Source organism: Pseudophryne corroboree, chromosome 10, assembly GCF_028390025.1.
Source record: "Pseudophryne corroboree isolate aPseCor3 chromosome 10, aPseCor3.hap2, whole genome shotgun sequence".
Lineage (NCBI taxonomy): Eukaryota > Metazoa > Chordata > Amphibia > Anura > Myobatrachidae > Pseudophryne > Pseudophryne corroboree.
Window position 1 is genome coordinate 382074328 of NC_086453.1, and position 23281 is coordinate 382097608.

Sequence of the window (23281 nt, forward strand, 5' to 3'; positions counted from 1 at the left end):
ATCTTTCTTAGCTGTGCCCAGTCTCCTGCGGAGCCGCTATTCCCCATGGTCCTTACGGAGTCCCCAGCATCCACTAGGACGTCAGAGAAATCTGGGTTATTGCACGTGAACACGCAGTAATCCGGATTTATGTGCAGTGTGAACGGGGTCCTGACAAATTCCCGGGTCGTCTGACCCGGTATTTCAACACGGGAATAAAGAAGGGTTATTCCCGGGTCAATACCGGGTCAGGCGCAAGTGTGAACGGTGTTAAGTGTTCCCGGGTCGATGCGATCCGGGACCCATTCACACTATTGGAGCAGGCGGTGCTTGTAGATCAGGGGTGGGTAACCTTTTTTCTACCGATGGCCATTTGGATATTTATAAAATCCTTCGGGGGCCATACAGAAATTCTCAACGTAAAAAATTACCCTGCCCCACAGTAGGTCTGCCCCTTAGAGGTACTGTGTGCCCGCGCCGGAGGCACGCGCGTTCAAAAAATGGGTGTGGCCAGTTAAAATAGGACGTGATACACATATGCTCCCAACAGTGCAGTGCCAGGTATACAAATGCCCCTCACAGTGCCAGGTATACAAATGCCCCTCACAGTGCCAGGTATACAAATGCCCCTCACAGTGCCAGGTATACAAATGCCCCTCACAATGCCAGGTGTACAAATGCCCCCCCACAGTGCCAGGTGTACAAATGCCCCCCCACAGTGCCAGGTGTACAGATGCCCCCACAGTGCCAGGTGTACAGATGCCCCCACAGTGCCAGGTGTACAGATGCCCCCACAGTGCCAGGTGTACAGATGCCCCCACAGTGCCAGGTGTACAGATGCCCCCACAGTGCCGGGTGTACAGATGCCCCCACAGTGCCGGGTGTACAGATGCCCCCACAGTGCCGGGTGTACAGATGCCCCCACAGTGCCGGGTGTACAGATGCCCCCACAGTGCCAGGTGTACAGATGCCCCCACAGTGCCAGGTGTACAGATATCCCCACAGTGCCGCCCCCCCCCCCCCCCGGTGCTACTTACCGCTCCTTTCGGCGGGACATGGAGGAGAGCGCGGCTATGTTGGGCGGCGGCGTGTAGGACTTGAAACCAGCCGCCGGTTCGAGAGCCAATCAGAGCTCGCGGACCGGCAGCCGATTGGCTGCCGGTCCGCGAGCTCTGATTGGCTCACGAACCGGCGGCTGGTTTCAAGTTCTACACGCCGCCGCCGCGCTCTCCTCCCTGTCCTGACACTGACAGCTGAGACACGCTGCCGCCGGACTGAGCGGCGGCGTGTCTCACTGAGAGAAGCGGGTGGGCCAGAGCAAACTGCTTCGCGGGCCTTATACGGCCCGCGGGCTGGAGGTTCCCCACCTCTGTTGTAGATCTGATCTCCAAGCGCCGCCCCCGCATGTGACCCGGTGACGTCATCGACACGGCAATATGCCGTGTTGGGGCCGCCAGTCTGAACGGGGTCTCAAGCGGGTTGCACCTGGGAAGGTCTCGTGCACGAGTCCCCGGTGCAACCCACCAATTGTCAGTGTGAACACGGTATTATTAGTAAATAGACCCCAAAGTTCCAATCAACCAGTCCTGTCATTTTTCAAACACAGCCAATAACATGGCAGCTAGGAGCTGATTGGCTGCTACTTAGTACATAGTGCCGTTACTGTTTAGATGGATCTGTACCTCCCCGTGTTACACAAGTGACATTTAATGGTTGGCGTCTTGCTCCACAATCTGTTTCCACTGTATCTGTTGCATTTACTCTTCCTGCGCTACCAGTGTGATGCGGGACGCTGATTGTACTGGACGCGGCACCGTGTTACTCTTCCTGCCCACAGCGCATTTTGTCTGCATCGGCAAACTGCGCATGTGCAGCGGCCTCAACGCGCCTGCACGACCTTACACATTGCTACGGTGTGATTGACAACAGTTGGCATTCGCAGGGCAGTGACTCTGCGTTCAGGCAGGGGGGGGGGGGGGGGGGCGGTCGTTCCGGTAGAGTTTTCGGGTTGGCTGCGTGACAACGCACGCAGTGGCGGGTGCGCCTGACACTGCAGCCAGGCTGTGCTGGCAGGGCTCAACCTTAATTCGATGCGTACACAATTATATTGCGGACGCATTGAGGCGGCACCACACATGTTTGGTAGTCTTGCCCTGTGCTGGTCGGCCTCCAGCATGGGAGGAGACGGACGCAGATCTGGCGGTGTCCGCAGTGATCTGCGTTTATCTCTGAATAAGGTTCTTGGCTATGTACTATGTACTTGCAGCACCTGTGACTGAGCTGGATAATAACACTTTCTAATACCCGAAGTGTCTGTAGCTGTGTTATGCAGCGTTGTATTGTATTACTAGTATGCTGTGGTCACTGTTACAGTCACAGCTGCAGCGTGGCTAGGGTATGGTGGCTCGTCCGTAGTATGCTCACCTCTTATATTACTGTATTAGGAGAACACTGGCATTGGTGCTTTTGGGGTCCAGCCTGGGCACCTTACATAGGGGTAGTGCTGTCTTGTTGGCGTAGCGTTCCCGTAGTTTGCAGTCACATCTGTCTGTGTCACCTGCACATGTAAATCCGTGTCTCCGTGGAAGTGGTAACGAGGTAATAGTGGGTGTTGGGAATAGTCTTCATACAGTATATTTACTTTGTGCTGTCTGTGTCTTTTCTCTCCAGAATGTGGACCTGAGACGCATCACCCCTTCTAGAAGCTCAGTTCATTGATCTGTATAATTGGATTACGCCTCCCGCTGATCACCATGTCGGGCGCCTCCGTGAAAGTGGCCGTACGGGTCCGACCTTTTAATTCAAGGGAGATCGGCAAGGACTCAAAATGCATCATCCAGATGCAGGGCAACTCAACCAGTAAGTGTGAGCCGCACCCCGCCCGCTGTATTCCTGTGACTCCATCTATTGTGTGTCCCCCCCCCCCCCCCCCCCCCGAGCCAGCACTTAGGGTGGGTTAACAGCGAGTGTCTGTCCCGACATTGTACATTGTGCTATGAAGCCTCGGTGCTCAGCATGCAGCACACTTCCGCAGCGCAGTTCTCATGTCCCTAGCTGATTCCCCGGACTCCCTCCCTGCTCCCTGTGTGAGTGCCGTCACTAGAGGTCCATCACTCTGCAGGCAGCACACACCCGCAGCACAGGTTTCATGCCCCTGGGTGATTCCCCGGACTCCCTCCCTGCTCCCTGTGTGAGTGCCGTCACTAGAGGTCCATCACTCTGCAGGCAGCACACATCCGCAGCGCAGTTCTCATGCCCCTGGCTGATTCCCCGGCCTTCCTCCCTGCTCCCTGTGTGAGTGCCGTCACTAGAGGTCCATCACTCTGCAGGCAGCACACACCCGCAGCACAGTTCTCATGCCCCTGGCTGATTCCCCGGCCTTCCTCCCTGCTCCCTGTGTGAGTGCCGTCACTAGAGGTCCATCACTCTGCAGGCAGCACACATCCGCAGCGCAGTTCTCATGCCCCTGGCTGATTCCCCGGCCTTGCTCCCTGTGTGAGTGCCGTCACTAGAGGTCCATCACTCTGCAGGCAGCACACACCCGCAGCGCATTTCTCATGCCCCTGGCTGAATCCCCGGCCTTCCTCCCTGCTCCCTGTGTTAGTGCCGTCACTAGAGGTCCATCACTCTGCAGGCAGCACACATCCGCAGCACAGTTCTCATGCCCCTGGCTGATTCCCCGGCCTTGCTCCCTGTGTGAGTGCCGTCACTAGAGGTCCATCACTCTGCAGGCAGCACACACCCGCAGCACAGGTTTCATGCCCCTGGGTGATTCCCCGGACTCCCTCCCTGCTCCCTGTGTGAGTGCCGTCACTAGAGGTCCATCACTCTGCAGGCAGCACACATCCGCAGCGCAGTTCTCATGCCCCTGGCTGATTCCCCGGACTCCCTCCCTGCGTGAGTGCCGTCACTAGAGGTCCATCACTCTGCAGGCAGCACATATCCGCAGCACAGTTCTCATGCCCCTGGCTGATTCCCCGGCCTTCCTCCCTGCTCCCTGTGTGAGTGCCGTCACTAGAGGTCCATCACTCTGCAGGCAGCACACATCCGCAGCGCAGTTCTCATGCTCCTGGCTGATTCCCCTGCTTCCTCCCTGCTCCCTGTGTGAGTGCCGTCACTAGAGGTCCATCACTCTGCAGGCAGCACACATCCGCAGCGCAGTTCTCATGCTCCTGGCTGATTCCCCGGACTCCCTCCCTGCTCCCTGTGTGAGTGCCGTCACTAGAGGTCCATCACTCTGCAGGCAGCACACATCCGCAGCACAGTTCTCATACCCCTGGCTGATTCCCCGGACTCCCTCCCTGCGTGAGTGCCGTCACTAGAGGTCCATCACTCTGCAGGCAGCACATATCCGCAGCGCAGTTCTCATGCTCCTGGCTGATTCCCCGGCCTTCCTCCCTGCTCCCTGTGTGAGTGCCGTCACTAGAGGTCCATCACACTGCAGGCAGCACACATCCGCAGCGCAGTTCTCATGCCCCTGGCTGATTCCCCGGCCTTCCTCCCTGCTCCCTGTGTGAGTGCTGTCACTAGAGGTCCATCACTCTGCAGGCAGCACACATCCGCAGCGCAGTTCTCATGCTCCTGGCTGATTCCCCGGCCTTGCTCCCTGTGTGAGTGCCTTCACTAGAGGTCCATCACTCTGCAGGCAGCACACATCCGCAGCGCAGTTCTCATGCTCCTGGCTGATTCCCCGGCCTTCCTCCCTGCTCCCTGTGTGAGTGCCTTCACTAGAGGTCCATCACTCTGCAGGCAGCACACACCCGCAGCGCAGTTCTCATGCTCCTGGCTGATTCCCCGGCCTTCCTCCCTGCTCCCTGTGTGAGTGCTGTCACTAGAGGTCCATCACTCTGCAGGCAGCACACATCCGCAGCACAGTTCTCATGCCCCTGGCTGATTCCCCGGCCTTCCTCCCTGCTCCCTGTGTGAGTGCCGTCACTAGAGGTCCATCACTCTGCAGGCAGCACACATCCGCAGCGCAGTTCTCATGCCCCTGGCTGATTCCCCGGCCTTGCTCCCTGTGTGAGTGCCGTCACTAGAGGTCCATCACTCTGCAGGCAGCACACACCCGCAGCGCAGTTCTCATGCTCCTGGCTGATTCCCCGGCCTTCCTCCCTGCTCCCTGTGTGAGTGCCGTCACTAGAGGTCCATCACTCTGCAGGCAGCACACATCCGCAGCGCAGTTCTCATGCCCCTGGCTGATTCCCCGGCCTTGCTCCCTGTGTGAGTGCCGTCACTAGAGGTCCATCACTCTGCAGGCAGCACACACCCGCAGCACAGTTCTCATGCCCCTGGCTGATTCCCCGGCCTTCCTCCCTGCTCCCTGTGTGAGTGCCGTCACTAGAGGTCCATCACTCTGCAGGCAGCACACATCCGCAGCGCAGTTCTCATGACCCTGGCTGATTCCCCGGCCTTCCTCCCTGCTCCCTGTGTGAGTGCTGTCACTAGAGGTCCATCACTCTGCAGGCAGCACACATCCGCAGCGCAGTTCTCATGCTCCTGGCTGATTCCCCGGCCTTGCTCCCTGTGTGAGTGCCTTCACTAGAGGTCCATCACTCTGCAGGCAGCACACATCCGCAGCGCAGTTCTCATGCTCCTGGCTGATTCCCCGGCCTTCCTCCCTGCTCCCTGTGTGAGTGCCGTCACTAGAGGTCCATCACTCTGCAGGCAGCACACATCCGCAGCGCAGTTCTCATGCTCCTGGCTGATTCCCCGGCCTTCCTCCCTGCTCCCTGTGTGAGTGCCGTCACTAGAGGTCCATCACTCTGCAGGCAGCACACATCCGCAGCGCAGTTCTCATGCCCCTGGCTGATTCCCCGGCCTTCCTCCCTGCCCCCTGTGTGAGTGCCGTCACTAGAGGTCCATCACTCTGCAGGCAGCACACACCCGCAGCGCAGTTCTCATGCCCCTGGCTGATTCCCCGGCCTTCCTCCCTGCCCCCTGTGTGAGTGCCGTCACTAGAGGTCCATCACTCTGCAGGCACATGCATAGCTCGGCTTGTTATACCATGCAGTGGAACTTCCACTGGGATTGCGGACGGGGCTCATTTATGTATCATATTCTATTGCAGTGAGAGAACATATTATCTGTTTGTTTTTCTCATTATTTCTGATGTTGTTTTTTAAGGCAGGCGTGGGCAATAAGTGGTCCGATAGCAAAGCTGTGGCAGGGCATGCTGGAATGTGTAGTCCCACAGCAGCTAGAGGACTGCTCATTGCCCTGACCTGACCTAAGGCAATGTTTTATATCTATATTGTGGCACTGTAAATGCGGTTTACTCCCATTGGTAAGTAAATGCATTCCTGCATTAGTAGCGTTTAGCTTGGACTACTATTGTGTTCCTTCCAGAAAATAGGCTTGATGTCGTACATGAGATCAGGTGGACGGATGTAGAAGAAGCTGTAGATAATTAGGGCATCAAAATGTGATCAGCAGCACAGAGTATTTCAGCCCATCCCTCTCCTGCGTGAAGTGGGAGGGGCTAGTCTATCGTAGACCAATGAGAGAGCCTAAATGTTGAACAGCACAGTGTGCAATGTGAGGCTGCTGGATATTGTGGTGGCCTGAAGTCTGGAACTATAATGTGGAGACACTTACCCCTATAATGTGGAGACACTTACCCCTTGCTCCTTCTTATAACACTGAAAAACACCGGTAATAAAAGCACTTTAACTTTGGAGACTTTTCCCATGAATAATTTATTTTCTTTTAAAACAAAAAGCAGTGTGGTAGCCTGTGAGACTAGTGTTGATATTTACCATTTTCCTTGCTTTGTTTCTTCATGATTCATACAGTAATTCTGCCTCCCATGAAGTACCATGGCAACCACAGTCACGTGACTCACAATGTACTAAGCAGAGGTTACTTTGGAACACCCCACTGAGCTTTGAGTGCTGTACATTGAGAGCTTTCCCCTGCTCCCCCTCTCTGACTTCACATGGCATACTGTGAGCCTGTGTCTGTTTCACGCTCTTCAGAGAGATTTTAGAAAGGAGTTAATTTGCTGAAGTACAGCTTAAGAAAAAAAACTATCAGCTGCATACATAAATCATAATCAGCTCGCTAAATAAAATAAAAGGATTGCTCCTTTATACTGTAATGGCCACATACTCACAATGGAGGCAGCCACGTTATGAGAGTGCAGCAGTGACCTCACTACGTCACTGGGATGTCGCAGCATTTGTATAAATATTCAGCCCACAGAATGGCTAACAGTTGTGTGTTGGTGATCCGTGCCACGGCAGCTGTGTATTACATGACTGGTCTCCTGCCTGGCAATATCACTAACAGTTGTGTGTAGGTGATCCGTGCCACAACAGCTGTGTATTACGTGGCTGGTCTCCTACCTGGCTATATCACTAACAGTTGTGTGTAGGTGATCCGTGCCATGGCAGCTGTGTATTACATGACTGGTCTCCTGCCTGGCAATATCACTAACAGTTGTGTGTTGGTGATCCGTGCCACAACAGCTGTGTATTACATGACTGGTCTCCTGCCTGGTGATATCACTAACAGTTGTGTGTGGATGATCCGTGCCACGGCAGCTGTGTATTACATGACTGGTCTCCTGCCTGGCAATATCACTAACAGTTGTGTGTGGATGATCCGTGCCACGGCAGCTGTGTATTACGTGGCTGGTCTCCTGCCTGGTGATATCACTAACAGTTGTGTGTGGATGATCCGTGCCACGGCAGCTGTGTATTACGTGGCTGGTCTCCTGCCTGGTGATATCGCTAACAGTTGTGTGTTGGTGATCCGTGCCACGGCAGCTGTGTATTACATGACTGGTCTCCTGCCTGGCAATATCACTAACAGTTGTGTGTTGGTGATCCGTGCCACGGCAGCTATGTATTACGTGGCTGGTCTCCTGCCTGGTGATATCGCTAACAGTTGTGTGTGGATGATCCGTGCCACGGCAGCTATGTATTACGTGGCTGGTCTCCTACCTGGCTATATCACTAACAGTTGTGTGTAGGTGATCCGTGCCATGGCAGCTGTGTATTACATGACTGGTCTCCTGCCTGGCAATATCACTAACAGTTGTGTGTGGATGATCCGTGCCACAACAGCTGTGTATTACATGACTGGTCTCCTGCCTGGCAATATCACTAACAGTTGTGTGTGGATGATCCGTGCCACGGCAGCTGTGTATTACGTGGCTGGTCTCCTGCCTGGTGATATCACTAACAGTTGTGTGTGGATGATCCGTGCCACGGCAGCTGTGTATTACGTGGCTGGTCTCCTGCCTGGTGATATCACTAACAGTTGTGTGTTGGTGATCCGTGCCACGGCAGCTGTGTATTACGTGGCTGTTCTCCTGCGTGGCGATATCAGTAACAGTTGTGTGCAGGTGATCCGTGCCACGGCAGCTATGTATTACATGACTGGTCTCCTGCCTGGTGATATCGCTAACAGTTGTGTGTTGGTGATCCGTGCCACGGCAGCTATGTATTACGTGGCTGGTCTCCTGCCTGACGATATCGCTAACAGTTGTGTGTTGGTGATCCGTGCCACGGCAGCTATGTATTACGTGGCTGGTCTCCTGCCTGACGATATCGCTAACAGTTGTGTGTAGGTGATCCGTGCCACGGCAGCTATGTATTACGTGGCTGGTCTCCTGCCTGACGATATCGCTAACAGTTGTGTGTAGGTGATCCGTGCCACGGCAGCTATGTATTACGTGGCTGGTCTGCCTGACGATATCAGTAACAGTTGTGTGTGGATGATCCGTGCCACGGCAGCTGTGTATTTCGTGGTTGGTCTCCTGCGTGGCGATATCAGTAACAGTTGTGTGTAGGTGATCCGTGCCATGTCAGCTGTGTATTACGTGGCTGGTCTCCTGCCTGGTGATATCACAGTTGTGTGTAGGTGATCCGTGCCACGGCAGCTGTGTATTACGTGGATGGTCTCCTGCCTGGCGATATCACTAACTGTTGTGTGTTGGTGATCCGTGCCATGGCAGCTGTGTATTAGGTGGCTGGTCTCCTTCCTGACGATATGACTAACAGTTGTGTGTAGGTGATCCGTGCCACGGCAGCTGTGTGTTTACGTGGCTGTTCTCCTGCCTGGCTATATCACTAACAGTAGTGTGTAGGTGATCCGTGCCACGGCAGCTGTGTATTACGTGGCTGGTCTTCTGCCTGGTGATATCAGTAACAGTTGTGTGTAGGTGATCCGTGCCACGGCAGCTGTGTATTACGTGGCTCATGAAATTGCTCACATCTGACCTCCGCAAATAATATAATTCTGTTGTTATTGTTGTAAACTGGATATTTTAAGATTAAAATGAAAATAACTGGAGTGAGGTGAAGGTTTTATGGCAGCGCTCGTCATTCATCCAGTGTCAGTGGCATTCACTGTGGCTTGTAAGGCATGCCCTATTTATAATCTATTATGTGTATTTATAGACTGTACAGAGGGAAGGGATCTCTGCTCCAAGGAACGTTACAGGAATTTACTGTGTTACGTTGTGTACGCAGCCTCCATTTCCTGCACAATCCCGGCTACAGCCTGTGTTTCATATTGCAGCCAATCAGAAGTGTCCTTTTATTTTTCTAAACTGTGCTACGTGCTGGAACTGGTCTGTTGCTAGGAGTTACAGCACCATGTTCCTGTGTACCGGTTGTCGTACAGCCGGTGCACAGCCACAAGAGGCCAGGTCTGGCGTTTGAGCTTGGGTCCCCAGGTTTAGGTATGGCAGCTGTACAGTCGGTGCATTTAAACCACTGAGCTCACCACAGACGTGCAGTGATATGTGTTCTGTAACCTACGGCAACTGTCTCTGTGCCGCATGTGTTGGCGTTAGTCTCCGCAGTGTACAGCCATTGCTATGCATTTATCTCGCCATGTAACCTAATGGACCGAATAGGTGAAGTTATAGCCGGAGAGAATGAGAGACTGTCTGGCAGAAATGTACTATTTACATACTGTCCTAAGTAGCACAATCCTGCGCCCTCGGCACGTGATGCTTGTGGTCTCTGGGGCTATTTACATCTCATTCCACAGTGAGGAAGGAATGCCGGAACTGTCACAGCTCCGAGGTGGGTATGGCGCGGCCTGACAGCGCAGCCAGTAATACGGGCAGATGTATCAGCGCTGGCGATCGGAGGAGAGAGTGCTGCTCTCTGTACCCCACCGGCTACTTTATTACCTCTATATTAAAAACGGTTTTATTCCACAAAGATTAATATGCTCCCGGTACTTGCACGTATTGGGAGGCAGCCATTTTGGGAGCTTTTTAGTATATCCGCGAGTATACAGTTGGACAAGGAAACCAGGACTACCATTGTTGACATACTAGGCAGCCATTTTGTTTCCCGACAAATATTCAATATAATTATATCCCATCTATTCAGGAACTAATGGTATCACGCTTCTGTTCAGTCATGTGACCGACTCCTAGTGAACTGATAGGCTGAATCCTCGCGAGTATCGTTCACCTCACAAAAGGTTTACTTTAATACATATGGGGAACACTGTAACCTTTCAATTTATATTCTAGCATAATGTTACTTTTTCCTATGTCCGAGAGAAGCTTTGCCCCCAAACAGCTCGTCATGTCGGCATCTGAGGTGTTGCCCATAGCAACCAGTTGCATCTTAGCTGTCATTTTTGTAGCGCATGTTACAAAATGAAAGCCAGTATCTGATTGGTACTCCTCCACATTCCCAGAACATCCACCGTTCAGCTCCAGTATACCAGAAATATCTGTATTAAAGTGAAGTAAAAGTAATAATATATCGTTCTAGAATGTGGAGTTTGTACATTTGCCGCCATTTTGTCTTTTATTTGCGATTGCTGTCTGAAGCGTTTGCTGGATAACGTGCTTGCGCGCCATTACCTGAGAATACGGTGCACCCGTATAACACGACGCGCCATGGTGTTTCCTGTTGGTCACTGTGAGATCCCTTTAGGATATCAGTGATTATTCCTAGAACCCGTCTCCATGGACAGAACAAACACAGCGTGTAACCAGAGCCCCCGTCACATCTACAAGGAATGAGATATCTGGCGTACACCGTGCTCTGCGGCCGCTCCTGGTCTTAGAGGCCTCTGCTATTTCCATCGCTTAGGAACAGTAATATTTGTGTGGATCCGTCCAGCCGCTGTCACATGAGACCACTCCATTAATGGCTGGTATGCTGGCAGCGGGCCCAGGACAGGCCGCATACACAGGGCTGTGTGCACATGGCATGTGTCTGACAGGTTTAGCTCTGGGATCTGATTGAAGAGGGAGCCAGGACAATGAATAAACACGGTGTAGCCAGAGGAGACGGGATTAGACAGGTCCTTCCTGTGTGCATAGGCCCGTTATTCCACAACTACACAATTATAAATGTACGGTTCTGATAGGTCACAAATAATAAATATATATATATATATATATATATATATATATATATATATATATATTTATTATTATTATATTATTTTTTTATTTATTTTTTATCGGCACCCCTCTAGCAACCCCCCCCCCCCGAAGCACCAAGTTCTCTTTATGTTATGTTTGTGCTGGGTTACTATCCCCTGTGTGTGGGCAGAGAGTGGCATGACAGCAGCACTGGGTAATCTGCTGCCTGGGTGTATCCTGGCTCGGATGGGCCTCAGGCTTAGGAAACCCTTTGTTCTCCCTTTCGGGGAGCACTGATTTCCTGGCTCCACGTTTGGTTTTGGCTCCAGAGATTTTCATTCACCTTTTGCCTTTTTCTGGAACTACAGAATGTACAGAATGTGAAATCTGGCTTCCTTGTCTCGTGTTTGTGCAATCGCTCAGGGAGTTACAGCCCTGCACTGATATATATATATATCCCTGGTCACGCGGGCAGTACTGTGCGTATACAGGAAAGTGACCCACTCTGGGCTGTATATCCCCGGTCACGCGGGCAGTACTGTGTGGATACGGGAAAGTGACCCGCTCTGGGCTGTATATACCCGATCACGCGGGCAGTACTGTGCGGATACGGGAAAGTGACCCGCTTTGGGCTGTATATCCCCGGTCACGCGGGCAGTACTGTGCGGATACGGGAAAGTGACCCGCTCTGGGCTGTATATACGCGGTCACGTGGGCAGTACTGTGCGGATACGGGAAAGTGACCCGCTCTGGGCTGTATATCCCCGGTCACGCGGGCAGTACTGTGCGGATACGGGAAAGTGACCCGCTCTGGGCTGTATATACGCGGTCACGCGGGCAGTACTGTGCGGATACGGGAAAGTGACCCGCTCTGGACTGTATATCCCCGGTCACTCTGGCAGTACTGTGCGGATACGGGAAAGTGACCCGCTCTGGACTGTATATCCCCGGTCACGCGGGCAGTACTGTGCGGATACGGGAAAGTGACCCGCTCTGGACTGTATATCCCCGGTCACGTGGGCAGTACTGTGCGGATACGGGAAAGTGACCCGCTCTGGGCTGTATATCCCCGGTCACGTGGGCAGTACTGTGCGGATACGGGAAAGTGACCCGCTCTGGGCTGTATATCCCCGGTCACGCGGGCAGTACTGTGCGGATACGGGAAAGTGACCCGCTCTGGGCTGTATATCCCCGGTCACGCGGGCAGTACTGTGCGGATACGGGAAAGTGACCCGCTCTGGGCTGTATATACCCGGTCATGCGGGCAGTACTGTGCGGAAACGGGAAAGTGACCCGCTCTTGGCTGTATATACCCGGTCACTCTGGCAGTACTATGCGGATACGGGAAAGTGACCCGCTCTGGGCTGTATATCCTCTGTCATGCGGGCAGTACTGTGTGGATACGGGAAAGTTACCCACCCTGGGCTGTATATCCCCGGTCATGCGGGCAGTACTGTGCGGATACGGGAAAGTGACCCGCTCTGGGCTGTATATCCTCCGTCATGCGGGCAGTACTGTGTGGATACAGGAAAGTTACCCACCCTGGGCTGTATATCCCCGGTCACGCGGGCAGTACTGTGTGGATACGGGAAAGTGACCCGCTCTGGGCTGTATATCCCCGGTCACGTGGGCAGTACTGTGCGGATACGGGAAAGTTACCCGCTCTGGGCTGTATATACCCGGTCACGCGGGCAGTACTGTGCGGATACGGGAAAGTGACCCGCTCTGGACTGTATATCCCCGGTCACGCGGGCAGTACTGTGCGGATACGGGAAAGTGACCCGCTCTGGGCTGTATATCCCCGGTCACGCGGGCAGTACTGTGCGGATACGGGAAAGTGACCCGCTCTGGGCTGTATATACCCGGTCATGCGGGCAGTACTGTGCGGATACGGGAAAGTGACCCGCTCTGGGCTGTATATACCCGGTCACGCGGGCAGTACTGTGCGTATACAGGAAAGTGACCCACTCTGGGCTGTATATCCCCGGTCACGCGGGCAGTACTGTGTGGATACGGGAAAGTGACCCGCTCTGGGCTGTATATACCCGGTCACGCGGGCAGTACTGTGCGGATACGGGAAAGTGACCCGCTCTGGGCTGTATATCCCCGGTCACGCGGGCAGTACTGTGCGGATACGGGAAAGTGACCCGCTCTGGGCTGTATATACGCGGTCACGTGGGCAGTACTGTGCGGATACGGGAAAGTGACCCGCTCTGGGCTGTATATCCCCGGTCACGCGGGCAGTACTGTGCGGATACGGGAAAGTGACCCGCTCTGGGCTGTATATACGCGGTCACGCAGGCAGTACTGTGCGGATACGGGAAAGTGACCCGCTCTGGACTGTATATCCCCGGTCACTCTGGCAGTACTGTGCGGATACGGGAAAGTGACCCGCTCTGGACTGTATATCCCCGGTCACGCGGGCAGTACTGTGCGGATACGGGAAAGTGACCCGCTCTGGACTGTATATCCCCGGTCACGTGGGCAGTACTGTGCGGATACGGGAAAGTGACCCGCTCTGGGCTGTATATCCCCGGTCACGTGGGCAGTACTGTGCGGATACGGGAAAGTGACCCGCTCTGGGCTGTATATCCCCGGTCACGCGGGCAGTACTGTGCGGATACGGGAAAGTGACCCGCTCTGGGCTGTATATCCCCGGTCACGCGGGCAGTACTGTGCGGATACGGGAAAGTGACCCGCTCTGGGCTGTATATACCCGGTCATGCGGGCAGTACTGTGCGGAAACGGGAAAGTGACCCGCTCTTGGCTGTATATACCCGGTCACTCTGGCAGTACTATGCGGATACGGGAAAGTGACCCGCTCTGGGCTGTATATCCTCTGTCATGCGGGCAGTACTGTGTGGATACGGGAAAGTTACCCACCCTGGGCTGTATATCCCCGGTCATGCGGGCAGTACTGTGCGGATACGGGAAAGTGACCCGCTCTGGGCTGTATATCCTCCGTCATGCGGGCAGTACTGTGTGGATACAGGAAAGTTACCCACCCTGGGCTGTATATCCCCGGTCACGCGGGCAGTACTGTGTGGATACGGGAAAGTGACCCGCTCTGGGCTGTATATCCCCGGTCACGTGGGCAGTACTGTGCGGATACGGGAAAGTGACCCGCTCTGGGCTGTATATACCCGGTCACGCGGGCAGTACTGTGCGGATACGGGAAAGTGACCCGCTCTGGACTGTATATCCCCGGTCACGCGGGCAGTACTGTGCGGATACGGGAAAGTGACCCGCTCTGGGCTGTATATCCCCGGTCACGCGGGCAGTACTGTGCGGATACGGGAAAGTGACCCGCTCTGGGCTGTATATACCCGGTCATGCGGGCAGTACTGTGCGGATACGGGAAAGTGACCCGCTCTGGGCTGTATATACCCGGTCACGCGGGCAGTACTGTGTGGATACGGGAAAGTGACCCGCTCTGGACTGTATATACCCGGTCACGCGGGCAGTACTGTGCGGATACGGGAAAGTGACCCGCTCTGGACTGTATATCCCCGGTCACGCGGGCAGTACTGTGCGGATACGGGAAAGTGACCCGCTCTTGGCTGTATATACCCGGTCACTCTGGCAGTACTGTGCGGATACGGGAAAGTGACCCGCTCTGGGCTGTATATCCTCCGTCATGCGGGCAGTACTGTGCGGATACGGGAAAGTTACCCACCCTGGGCTGTATATCCCCGGTCATGCGGGCAGTACTGTGCGGATACGGGAAAGTGACCCGCTCTGGGCTGTATATCCTCCGTCATGCGGGCAGTACTGTGTGGATACAGGAAAGTTACCCGCTCTGGGCTGTATATCCCCGGTCATGCGGGCAGTACTGTGTGGATACGGGAAAGTGACCCGCTCTGGGCTGTATATCCCCGGTCACGTGGGCAGTACTGTGCGGATACGGGAAAGTGACCCGCTCTGGGCTGTATATACCCGGTCACGCGGGCAGTACTGTGCGGATACGGGAAAGTGACCCGCTCTGGACTGTATATCCTTGGTCACGCGGGCAGTACTGTGTGGATACGGGAAAGTGACCCGCTCTGGGCTGTATATCCCCGGTCACGCGGGCAGTACTGTGCGGATACGGGAAAGTGACCCGCTCTGGACTGTATATCCTTGGTCACGCGGGCAGTACTGTGTGGATACGGGAAAGTGACCCGCTCTGGGCTGTATATCCCCGGTCACGCGGGCAGTACTGTGCGGATACGGGAAAGTGATCCTAACCTAACACTTTGGGCAGAAGATCTGTAGGGGCAGGTAAATTAGGGAGCTACAGCTGCTGTGGAACTACACATCCCAGCATCCCACAGTTTTGGAATAATGTAACAGCAGCACTCTGGCAGGGGATGCTGGGATTTGTAGTCCCACACTTTGCCTACCCCTGATCTAGAAGATGAGTTTTGCTTTCTCCTTAGGTTACATTATTCGGGACGGGGGGCTGCCAGAAATGACGCCCCCCTCTCAGGCTACTGTCTCTCTGCTCAAAGATGAATGCAGATTAGGAAACGGAGTGAGATGGCGGAACCTGTATCCCATATTAAAATGGGTGGAAGCTGGGATATAATTAGGAAGGCGTCTTTTTGTGGTGAGGCCGCTCGTCCCATTCTCGGTTCTTCCTGACCTCAGGGATCTAGATAATTTTTGAGGAAATTATATTGGAGGGGGGCGCAGTTAATTTCCCGAACGACAGGGCCCCGGCAGTCAGAATACCGATGCCGGAACCCCAACACCCGTTGAAATGGTCCACGCCACCACCCGAGAGGTAATAGATCGGTCGCCACAGGGCTCGAAGCGTGGCAAGCCCGCGAGGGGACACTGCGCTCCAGGTTGGGATTTTGACTTGCGGGATTTCATACCGAATTCATCGGCGTCGGGACAAGCGTTAGTACACAGGCAGAGTCTCTCATACCTTTACAGTGTGATTGTCCGCACCTCCCATATAGGCGGAGACGCCGGGTGACCATCACCAGCAGCTGGATCCATTCTGCGAGGGGACACCTCGGGAGATCTGTGGACCCTATATAACGGGTGTTATACTTGCGTACAGGCCGACACTTTATTTCTCTCCCGGTGTCCTGATATGACACCAGGGAGATTGGTAATGTGATCTAGCGTTAGTCTCCGTGCCCCTTGTCTTGTGCGATGATACACTCCCACGCCATCCATCACTGTCACTCAGCGCATCCAAGTGCTGTTCCGGGAAGATGCGCTGTAGCGGGGTTATTAGGAATATTCTACAGCATAAATATTCATCTCTTATTCTCTACATTTATATATTGATCTTCCTTGCTTAATGGCGGTGATTCGGATTGATGGCTTAGGCCTTTGACACCCCATATCCCCTTCAAATGCCAAATAAGGTAATCTGGTGGCCGGGCGCATGTCTTGCTCAGATATATGTTGTATTTCATCTTTCCATGGCCAGAAAACAGTACTTGTTTTCATAAATAGTTTTCTCATATTCACATTAATGTAGCGATTGCATGTCACCCTGCAACTGCTTTTCTGGTTTCCTTCTGTGCTTTACAGCCATGGTTCATATCATCTGGCAAAGTAGTCTGTTTGCGTTGTCCTGCCATATAGTTCTTCATTGGTCTGTGACAGATAAACCTCCGTGCAGGCAGCCGTAGCTTTGTTATATTCCCGATGCCTGTGATGTAAAGACGTGACTGAAAAGCACAGAGGAGAAAGCTAGAGGGACAAAACATTATATTTAGTAAACATGGGCAGAATAGAATGGGCAAGTGGTTCTCACCTGCCGTCATATTCTGTTCTTGCATCTCGCATCTCGCATGGTTCTTAGGGGGTTATTTCGAGTTGATCGCTAGCCGAATTTGTTTGCAGCGCAGCGATCGGGCTACAAATCGGCTGTTCTGCGCATGCGGCGCAATGCGCACGCGCGTCGTACTGGCACAACGGCCGATGTAGTTTTGCACAGGGTCTAGCGATGCATTTCAGTCGCACTGGCGGCCGCAGAGTGATTGACAGGAAGGGGGCGTTTCTGGGTGTCAACTGACCGTTTTCAGGGAGTGTTTGAAAAAACGCTGGCGTGGCTGGGCGAACGCAGGGCGTGTTTGTGACGTCAAAACAGGAACTGAACAGTCTGAAGTCATCACAAGCGCTGAGTAGGTTTTGAGCTACTCTGAAACGACACCAAAAAATTTTGTAGCCGCTCTGCGATAAAAACGTTCGCACTTCTGCTAAGCTAAAATACACTCCCTGTGGGCGGCGGCATAGCGTTTGCACGGCGGCTAAAACTGCTAGCGAGCGATCAACTCGGAATGACCCCCTTAATGGGTTTATTATGAATGCCCAGCATACAGTGAGGCCATTCTCCACAGGGAGCAATAATCCCTACTGCCAGTGTCAGAGCTTTAGATAACAGTAAGGTTGTTTCCTAGAGAGGCGCGGTCACACAGGTGGGGTTCTCAGGGCAAAGTGCCAGCAGGGGGCATGCCAGTCTGCAGCCAGGGAAGATCGTGGGTGTCCCCGGGAGACCCAAGCTATGACGGCACAGGAGAGTTAGCGAACGGTAACCAGCCCCTGATGTTTTCTAGGGTCGGTGCGTAGGATTGTGCGATCCAGTGATGACACAGCCACATTCTCATTGGATGAGACATAACCATCGCCTCACTCACCTACTGTGCTACATGGGAGCAGAATGTCCGTCCAGTAACGTTATATCTAGATTCTATGAAGTAATGAGGGATGGTTGGTAGTGACAGCCGGATAGCGCAGGGTAACGGTGCAGCCTGGGGCTGTTACTGGTGTTTCCGGTGCTAAGCCAGTGCAGTATAGAGAAAACGGGTTATTAGATGAGCCCGCAAGACGGCGAAATGTGCTTTGTAAACTGAATGAAATTTTTTGAAACGCACCGTTGTGTTCTATTGGTCTTACGCCTGAGATTGTATAGATGCCACGCATTAACCGACGTGACCGACCACCGCTATCCTAGCATACTTCTATGTTCTCCTTCTAAGGGTAACTGTAGTGTCGGTGCCCGCGCTTTATTCTTGCAATGTGAAAACTTGTCCTAACATTACGCATTTAGATTGATGCAATAATAGGGTTTACCCCCAAAATATTGATGGCATGAGATCCTTATATACCATGGGAGAGTCTGATCCCGCAGAGGCCATTGGCTCAGTGTCTGTACATGAGGGATTGTGTTACGTCCTAAAGCCGTCCTGCCAGTGGTGACCTGTGACAGTAATGAGCGTGACCTCTGGGCTGCGTCCCAATACAGAAGCCTCCGGCAGGATCAGCCGTACCATGCCAAATGCTGACCAGCCCGTTACCTAGAAGGCTGCACTAGCACTGTATACTGGCTGGGTGTAGGAGTCTGTGGATTACTCTGTATATAGGGGATGTGTCTCTGTAGCTGACTCATGATCTAGAAGTGACACTGACATATAAGGCGTAGCTTGTGTTTTGTGGTGATCTCCATCGTGGCTGATTAATGAATCCATATAATATGGAGAGGAAATAAACGTGGGGATTAAGGGCCAGTGTGCACCCCCATGCTGGCCTGTACACAGCGGGGGCAGCCATTTTGTCTTGGTGATGTCATTGAGTCCTGTTAGAGAACGAGCGCTATATAAATAAAATAATTATTATTATCAGCACCTATTGAATTGTTCATCTACAACTATTTCACTAGACCTAGAATTTCTCCTTTCTCTTTTCTACCTCCAGGCCCCGTTCCTCACATTATATAGTCCCTTATGTCTGATTTGTTTTACCTTATTAATATCAAATTCATTTAAGTGCAGACTTTCTCCATTTCAAGTTTTTCACCCCGCTGCGTGCTCTTATTGGCGGCGTTAGATGTCCTGGTCAGAGAGCGCGAGCTGTGTAGCCCGGGTCCTGTGTATACTCTACATGGCCTTATAAGAGTTCCAAGCACCAACTGCAGACACTGTATTTATAGCAGCTCAATCCACAGGAGCAGCTGGAGAGGAAGGAGCTGGAGAGGAAGGAGCTGTTCTCTGGTGCTTGCTGCATTCCAGGAGCTTTTCATCTTCCATTCATCTGCTTCCTCTCCCTGCCCTGCATCGCGTCACTCCCTGGTGTCCTGCAGATCCTGCCCTGCATAGCGTCACTCCCTGGTGTCCTGCAGATCCTCCCTCCCTCCCCTGCATCGCGTCACTCCCTGGTGTCCTGCAGATCCTCCCTCCCTGCCCTGCATCGCGTCACTCCCTGGTGTCCTGCAGATCCTCCCTCACTCCCTGGTGTCCTGCAGATCCTGCCCTGCATCGCGTCACTCCCTGGTGTCCTGCAGAACCTGCGCTGCATCGCGTCACTCCCTGGTGTCCTGCAGATCCTGCCCTGCATCGCGTCACTCCCTGGTGTCCTGCAGATCCTGCCCTGCATAGCGTCACTCCCTGGTGTCCTGCAGATCCTCCCTCCCTCCCTCCCTCCCCTGCATCGCGTCACTCCCTGGTGTCCTGCAGATCCTCCCTCCCTGCCCTGCATCGCGTCACTCCCTGGTGTCCTGCAGATCCTCCCTCCCCTGCATCGCGTCACTCCCTGGTGTCCTGCAGATCCTGCCCTGCATCGCGTCACTCCCTGGTGTCCTGCAGATCCTCCCTCCCCTGCGTCGCGTCACTCCCTGGTGTCCTGCAGATCCTCCCTCCCTCCCCTGCATCGCGTCACTCCCTGGTGTCCTGCAGATCCTCCCTCCCTGCCCAGCATCGCGTCACTCCCTGGTGTCCTGCAGATCCTCCCTCCCTCCCCTGCATCGCGTCACTCCCTGGTGTCCTGCAGATCCTGCCCTGCATCGCGTCACTCCCTGGTGTCCTGCAGATCCTCCCTCCCCTGCGTCGCGTCACTCCCCGGTGTCCTGCAGATCCTCCCTCCCTCCCCTGTATCGCATCACTCCCTGGTGTCCTGCAGATCCTCCCTCCCCTGCATTGCGTCACTCCCTGGTGTCCTGCAGACCCTCCCTCCCCTGCATCGCGTCACTCCATGGTGTCCTGCAGATTCTTCCTCCCCTGTATCGCGTCACTCCCTGGTGTCCTGCAGACCCTCCCTCCCCTGCATCGCGTCACTCCCTTGTGTCCTGCAGATCCTCCCTCCCTCCCCTGCATCGCGTCACTCCCTGGTGTCCTGCAGATCCTCCCTCCCTCCCCTGCATCGCGTCACTCCCTGGTATCCTGCAGATCCTCCCTCCCTCCCCTGCATCGCGTCACTCCCTGGTGTCCTGCAGATCCTGCCCTGCATAGCGTCACTCCCTGGTGTCCTGCAGATCCTCCCTCCCTCCCCTGCATCGCGTCACTACCTGGTGTCCTGCAGATCCTCCCTCCCTGCCCTGCATCGCGTCACTCCCTGGTGTCCTGCAGATCCTCCCTCACTCCCTGGTGTCCTGCAGATCCTGCCCTGCATCGCGTCACTCCCTGGTGTCCTGCAGAACCTGCGCTGCATCGCGTCACTCCCTGGTGTCCTGCAGATCCTGCCCTGCATCGCGTCACTCCCTGGTGTCCTGCAGATCCTGCCCTGCATAGCGTCACTCCCTGGTGTCCTGCAGATCCTCCCTCCCTCCCTCCCCTGCATCGCGTCACTCCCTGGTGTCCTGCAGATCCTCCCTCCCTGCCCTGCATCGCGTCACTCCCTGGTGTCCTGCAGATCCTCCCTCCCCTGCATCGCGTCACTCCCTGGTGTCCTGCAGATCCTGCCCTGCATCGCGTCACTACCTGGTGTCCTGCAGATCCTCCCTCCCCTGCGTCGCGTCACTCCCTGGTGTCCTGCAGATCCTCCCTCCCTCCCCTGCATCGCGTCACTCCCTGGTGTCCTGCAGATCCTCCCTCCCTGCCCAGCATCGCGTCACTCCCTGGTGTCCTGCAGATCCTCCCTCCCTCCCCTGCATCGCGTCACTCCCTGGTGTCCTGCAGATCCTGCCCTGCATCGCGTCACTCCCTGGTGTCCTGCAGATCCTCCCTCCCCTGCGTCGCGTCACTCCCCGGTGTCCTGCAGATCCTCCCTCCCTCCCCTGTATCGCGTCACTCCCTGGTGTCCTGCAGATCCTCCCTCCCCTGCATTGCGTCACTCCCTGGTGTCCTGCAGATCCTCCCTCCCTCCCCTGCATCGCGTCACTCCCTTGTGTCCTGCAGATCCTCCCTCCCTCCCCTGCATCGCGTCACTCCCTGGTGTCCTGCAGATCCTCCCTCCCTCCCCTGCATCGCGTCACTCCCTGGTATCCTGCAGATCCTCCCTCCCTCCCCTGCATCGCGTCACTCCCTGGTGTCCTGCAGATCCTCCCTCCCTCCCCTGCATCGCGTCACTCCCTTGTGTCCTGCAGATCCTCCCTCCCTGCCCTGCATCGCGTCACTCCCTGGTGTCCTGCAGATCCTCCCTCCCCTGCGTCGCGTCACTCCCTGGTGTCCTGCAGATCCTCCCTCCCTCCCCTGCATCGCGTCACTCCCTGTTGTCCTGCAGATCCTCCCTCCCTCCCCTGTATCGCATCACTCCCTGGTGTCCTGCAGATCCTTCCTCCCTCCCCTGCATCGCGTCACTCCCTGGTGTCCTGCAGATCCTCCCTCCCTCCCTCCCCTGCATCGCGTCACTCCCTGGTGTCCTGCAGATCCTTCCTCCCTCCACTGTATCGCATCACTCCCTGGTGTCCTGCAGATCCTCCCTCCCTCCCCTGCATCGCGTCACTCCCTGGTGTCCTGCAGATCCTTCCTCCCTCCCCTGTATCGCGTCACTCCCTGGTGTCCTGCAGACCCTCCCTCCCCTGCATCGCGTCACTCCCTGGGGTGCTGCAGATTCTCCCTCCCTTGCATCGCGTCACTCCCTTGTGTCCTGCAGATCCTCCCTCCCTCCCCTGAATCTCGTCACTCCCTGGTGTCCTGCAGATCCTCCCTCCCTCCCTTGCATTGCGTCACTCCCTGGTGTCCTGCAGATCCTCCCTCCCTCCCCTGCATCGCGTCACTCCCTGGTGTCCTGCAGATCCTCCCTCCCTCCCCTGCATCGCGTCACTCCCTGGTGTCCTGCAGATCCTCCCTCCCTCCCCTGCATCGCGTCACTCCCTGGTGTCCTGCAGATCCTCCCTCCCTCCCCTGCATCGCGTCACTCCCTGGTGTCCTGCAGATCCTCCCTCCCCTGAATCGCGTCACTCCCTGGTGTCCTGCAGATCCTCCCTCCCTCCCCTGCATCGCGTCACTCCCTGGTGTCTGCAGATCCTCCCTCCCTCCCCTGCATCGCGTCACTCCCTGGTGTCCTGCAGATCCTCCCTCCCCTGCATCGCGTCACTCCCTGGGGTCCGGAAGATTCTCCCTCCCCTGCATCGCGTCACTACCTGTGTCCTGCAGACCCTCCCTCCCCTGCATCGCGTCACTCCATGGTGTCCTGCAGATTCTCCCTCCCCTGTATCGCGTCACTCCCTGGTGTCCTGCAGACCCTCCCTCCCCTGCATCGCGTCACTCCCTGGGGTGCTGCAGATTCTCCCTCCCTTGCATCGCGTCACTCCCTGGTGTCCTGCAGATTCTCCCTCCCCTGAATCTCGTCACTCCCTGGTGTCCTGCAGATCCTCCCTCCCTCCCCTGCATCGCGTCACTCCCTGGTATCCTGCAGATCCTCCCTCCCCTGCATCGCGTCACTCCCTGGTGTCCTGCAGATCCTCCCTCCCTCCCCTGCATCGCGTCACTCCCTGGTGTCCTGCAGATCCTCCCTCTCTCCCCTGCATCGCGTCACTCCCTGGTGTCCTGCAGATCCTCCCTCCCTCCCCTGCATCGCGTCATTCCCTGGTGTCCTGCAGATCCTCCCTCCCCTGCATTGCGTCACTCCCTGGTATCCTGCAGATTCTCCCTCCCCTGCATCGCGTCACTCCCTGTGTCCTGCAGATTCTCCCTCCCCTGCATCGCGTCACTCCATGTATCCTGCAGATTCTCCCTCCCCTGCATCGCGTCACTCCCTGGTGTCCTGCAGATTCTCCCTCCCCTGCATCGCGTCACT

At 55.1% G+C, this 23281-nt stretch overlaps 1 protein-coding gene across 20 annotated transcripts in view; it reads left to right on the plus strand.

Moving 5' to 3' along the window:
• Positions 1 to 23281, plus strand: part of KIF1B (kinesin family member 1B) — a 231227-nt gene that overhangs the window by 60674 nt on the left and 147272 nt on the right. For all 20 annotated transcript variants that reach the window (XM_063943836.1, XM_063943839.1, XM_063943850.1 and 17 more), the window contains exon 2: positions 2650 to 2838. In XM_063943836.1, the coding sequence (XP_063799906.1) occupies positions 2733 to 2838 (106 nt within the window). In that variant the 5' untranslated portion in view covers positions 2650 to 2732. The remainder of the gene's footprint in view (positions 1 to 2649; positions 2839 to 23281) is intronic.